We start from the raw sequence: 4,504 nt of genomic DNA on the forward strand, positions 1-4,504 counted from the left end.
TGACCAGTTACTTAGAAAGGAATTTTATATTAATATTCACAAGTACCAAATGAAGGCCTACTAGATAATACTTCTCAACATGGAGATTTGGAACTGACTTATATGCATCCTACCAAACACACCCAAATCATGAGAAATGGACACATATATGAAGGCCCCATGACTGAGCATGGAACAGGTACAAAATGGCATAAGCAAGCCATTCCTTATACAACCCATGCATAGGAGAACCTTTATTTTTACGGGAAACTGTATTCCTCTTCTGTATCATAGGCCTACACTACTACTGAACTCCATGGCACTGACAGAAGTAATAAAAAAATTGGAAGTTTAAAATCTGCAGTGAACATTCTGGATACCTTGCTATTTTCAGAGTTTAAAATCCCTTCCTTCAAAAGAATTTAAGACAAAAACCATTTGGTGAAGTCTTTTTAAAATTCATTAACAGACTGTTTTCCAGATCAGGAGAAAAAATAAGTTTCTTCTACTTTGGTGCCTCACATCTTTCATGAAGTGATGGGCTCAGTTCCTTTTTTAAAAAAAATTTTAAATGTTTATTTATTTTTGAGAGAGAGACAGAGTGTGAGCAGGAGAGGGGCCGAGAAAGAGGGAGAAACAGAATCTGAAGCAGGCTCCAGGCTCTGAGCTGTCAGCACAGAGCCTGATACGGGACTCGAACTCATGAACTGTGAGATCATGACCTGAGCAGAACCTGAACGCTCAACCGACTGAGCCACCCAGGCGCCCCGTGATGGGTTCAGTTCTGAGAGAAGAGGGGAGATGAAGCAAGTCCTGAATCTATGAGAAAAGTGTGGAGAAATTTGGAGTATTTGCCTTAGAAAAAAAGACATGAAAGTCCCACTCATATGGCATAGGGACTTATTTGATGTAATAAAATTTAAGTGTAAGTTCCAGTTCCAGCAAGATCAACTTCAACTCAATGAGGAAAACCTTCTTAACAAGTACAGATGTTTGAAAGTACATGAAACCTTGGATCGCGAGTAACTTGTTCTGTGAGTGTTCTGCAGACGAGCAAACATTTCTAATAAATTTTAACTTGATAAACGAGCAATGTCTTGCAATACGAGTACTGTGAGACACCGAATGTCATATGATCACAACTGAGCCAATGGTTCTTGAAATTCGTTTGGATATATGAGTGCTTTGGATTATAAGCAGGTTTCTGGAACAAATTATACTCCCAAACCAAGGTTTTAATGTAAATCTATCTCTTTTATGAAAAGGTAAGGTCCTGTCATGGGCTTCAGGATCCTTAGGTGCTTTTTTCTCCATGGCCAGGAAACATGAGGTTTCCTCAGGGTTTTGTCCCTTATTGAGATTATTATACCCTGTTGCATGAGGAAAGGCCCACATCAGAAAAAGAAATGAATTACAAGCAGCTTATCAAAGTAATTGACAGCTACGGCAAACTTAACTAATCGTAATTCTTATTTCTCAACCTATCACACTGTAGTGTTATGCATATACCTTTCCCCACCTGCTACCTCACTGTNTATATAATTTACTCTTTTCCTAAACATGGGAGAAAAAGCAGAGTAGATTGAAATCATTGGTAAAGCTTTGAAATAATTATCCTTAGAAAATTAAAACAATTTTTTTAACGTTTATTTATTTTTGAGAGAGAGAGAGAGATCGTGAGCGGAGAGGGGCAGAGAGAGAAAAAGACAGAATCTGAAGCAGGCTACAGGCTCTGAGCTGTCAGCACAGAGCAAGACATGGGGCTCGAACTCNGCAGAGTAGATAGGTTTTCTCTAGTTTATAACCTTGGCTAATTCATACTAAGATCCGTTCATGACTATTCAAGATTATGGTTATACGGATATTAGACAAGTTGAGGAATGTACTAACATTTACCCCCAAACAGTCCACAACCCCTGGCCTGTCCTTACCATTGCGGAGGCAGCTGAATGGTTCATCTGGTGATGAGCTGCCCTGAGTTTGGCTTGCAAGTGAGCAGGTGGATGAAAGTACTTGCATTTCTCCCGGGAGCATCGCCCTTTGATGTAATCCATGCAGATGGTCACCGTATTATCGCTTGCCTCGATCATGGACACATCTGTAGGGTGAGCGTAGCGGCAGTCGTTCTCACCACGGGTACAGTTTCCACGCTGAAATTCTCGGCAAACCTTAAATTACAATAACAACAACACATATCACATGGATGCCTGGGAGGTGATTAGCTTGTATTTATTTTGCCAGTGAATGTTAAGAGCAAGAGTATTAGTGATTTTGTCATCTATCTAGGAAAAATGTAAAAAGCTGAAGGATAATGTAAAGCCAACTTCATGCTGAGATGTCAACATAGACATTTCTAAGAAAAAAAAGAAAAAGTATTCCACTATCCCCAAAGGAAAGTTGTCTTTTAACACTATTGTTGAAAACCACTTTTTAGGGGCGCCTGGGTGACTCCGTTGGTTAAGCGTCTGACTTCGGCTCAGGTCATGATCTTGTGGTTCGTGGGTTCGAGCCCCGCATCGGGCTCTGTGCTGACGGCTCAGAGCCTGGAGCCTGTTTCAGATTCTGTGTCTCCCTCTCTCTCTGACCTTGCCCTGATCATGCTGTCTCTCTCTCTCTCAGAAATAAATTAAAAAAAAAACATAAAAAAATAAAAAAAAAGAAAACCACTTTTTAATCTTCCACATAATTCACAGCCTGAAGTTTAATTAGCCAAATTTGCAAGAAGGGGTTATGTTGCTAAAGTCCAAGATGAGTCTTTGTCACACAGCAATGCAGTTTTTCCTGGCAAAATTGTGGATCACAACTGAGTTACATGTACAATCAGATTCCATTATGATACAAATGCCAGGCATTAACGTCAGCCAATGGAATTGACTTTGTATGAAATGGACTCGTTATTTATTTCAATCTAGGAAGAATGACAAGGGAAGACTGAAGGACTTCCATAAATCAAAAAGCTGTTTGAAGTTTCTTTTAGATTGCCTTTTCGTAGGCAGCGGGGCTATTCATTATCTAGTCCATCATTCTTAAGATGGAGAAAAAGGTTTGGACACTACAATACTCATGTTAACATTCTGCATTCATAGAGACTTAGTCTACTTTTTTTTCTTAGTTGGATTATTCAGGCAAGTAGAGACTCATTAACAATACGGTGATCCCAGTCTGTAAAGCCGAAGCCTGGGTAAAAGGAACATTCCCATCAGCCCTCCTGTGCCATAGCAAAGGGGATGCACAGTCCGTGGCTACATCTGTAGCTACGACGGCAGTAGTAAGACGTTTAACATTTTTCTGAGGTTATATGTCCTAAGCTAAAAACTCAGGTGTACTTTTTGAAAGCATTCAAAATGCTGGGCCCTGAGAATGTTGCTTTATGCATTAGTTTACACTACCCTATAGGTATTTATATATTTCTACATCAATACCTCCAGTTTATCTGAGCGCATCGGTTTGGGACCAGCTGCTGCTGNGGTTTCCAGAAATCAGAACAGGTGCATTCGGTAAAAGTTCAGCAGGAAGCAGGCCCATCCCAGGATGAGGTAAGTAAGGATTGAAAGCCATGGCAGGATTAGCTGCAAGTGGTGGATTCACAGGAAAAGAAGTCTGCATGTTTAAAAGAGGGGGAAAAAGCCATTAGAGGTAAATAGATTCTAGTATTACACAAGAAGGCATTCTTTCAAAGAGCCTAAGCCACATCCCAATTTACCATTGTTTCTTCTGATTTACGCCGCCAGTGATATCACCTATAAAGGCAATCTGCCTTGTCTCCTTACACAGGCATGGCCCTTGCAGGCTGACCTCAGGTTCTCCTGAAAGCCTCTCCCTTCCACCCTCCTCCTTCCTCTTTCCCATCAGCACTGCCCAGCCCTAAGGCTGCCGGTCCTACGAAAGTTCCCACCAGTCCTACCACCAACTTACTTCTCTTTTTGGCCCACTATCAATTACGGAAGATAGCAAGGAGTGAGGAAGAAAGGGGTAGATCAATACAAGGTGAAAGGTCTAACAACTTCTTGCTGTCCACCTAAAATGAGATTGGAATGGTCATTTTTTAAAAATTAGAGGTTCTGTTTCACAAATGAACCTGACTTGCCCAGCCTCGTCTTCACATAGGGGGCCAGATGATATCCATAGCTCAAAAGGAGGCCCTAAAAATGCTCCAAGGATCCCTGCTGGCAGGGAGAAATAAGGTAACAGGATTTGAAGGTATATAAACTAGAGTACAACTTGTCAAGAAAAGCATTAGAAATGCAAAGGGCCCTCACGGGTTTTTCTCTTATGAAAGTCCTAATCTCAAAGAGCTTGATGTATGTATTACCTTTATTATCTGTAACCATGTAATTTATCACTTTATGTGCTATTTTCCAGCTTGTTCCACATGTGGGAATCTTTTCTTCTCAATAGGGTTCTAATTTCTTTGATAGCTCTCATTTCTCTACTGTAGTACCTCATTCTTAGTAAATGCCTGATAGAATCAGTGATAAGGTTTAAAAAGAAATGGAAGCATTTAATGAATTAATAACAAATGGTG

The 4,504-nt window shown here is 40.5% G+C and overlaps 1 protein-coding gene across 1 annotated transcript in view; it reads right to left on the reverse strand.

Annotated features, from left to right (window-relative positions):
- The window catches only part of LOC144236057 (muscleblind-like protein 3), a 59,958-nt gene that overhangs the window by 8,959 nt on the left and 46,495 nt on the right, over positions 1–4,504 (reverse strand). The window contains 3 exon segments of the mRNA XM_077769663.1: positions 1,911–2,147; positions 3,402–3,447; positions 3,449–3,579. Coding sequence (XP_077625789.1) covers positions 1,911–2,147; positions 3,402–3,447; positions 3,449–3,579 — 414 coding nt within the window.

This window comes from Crocuta crocuta, unplaced genomic scaffold (assembly GCF_008692635.1).
Source record: "Crocuta crocuta isolate KB4526 unplaced genomic scaffold, BGI_CrCroc_1.0 scaffold1544, whole genome shotgun sequence".
Classification (NCBI taxonomy): domain Eukaryota; kingdom Metazoa; phylum Chordata; class Mammalia; order Carnivora; family Hyaenidae; genus Crocuta; species Crocuta crocuta.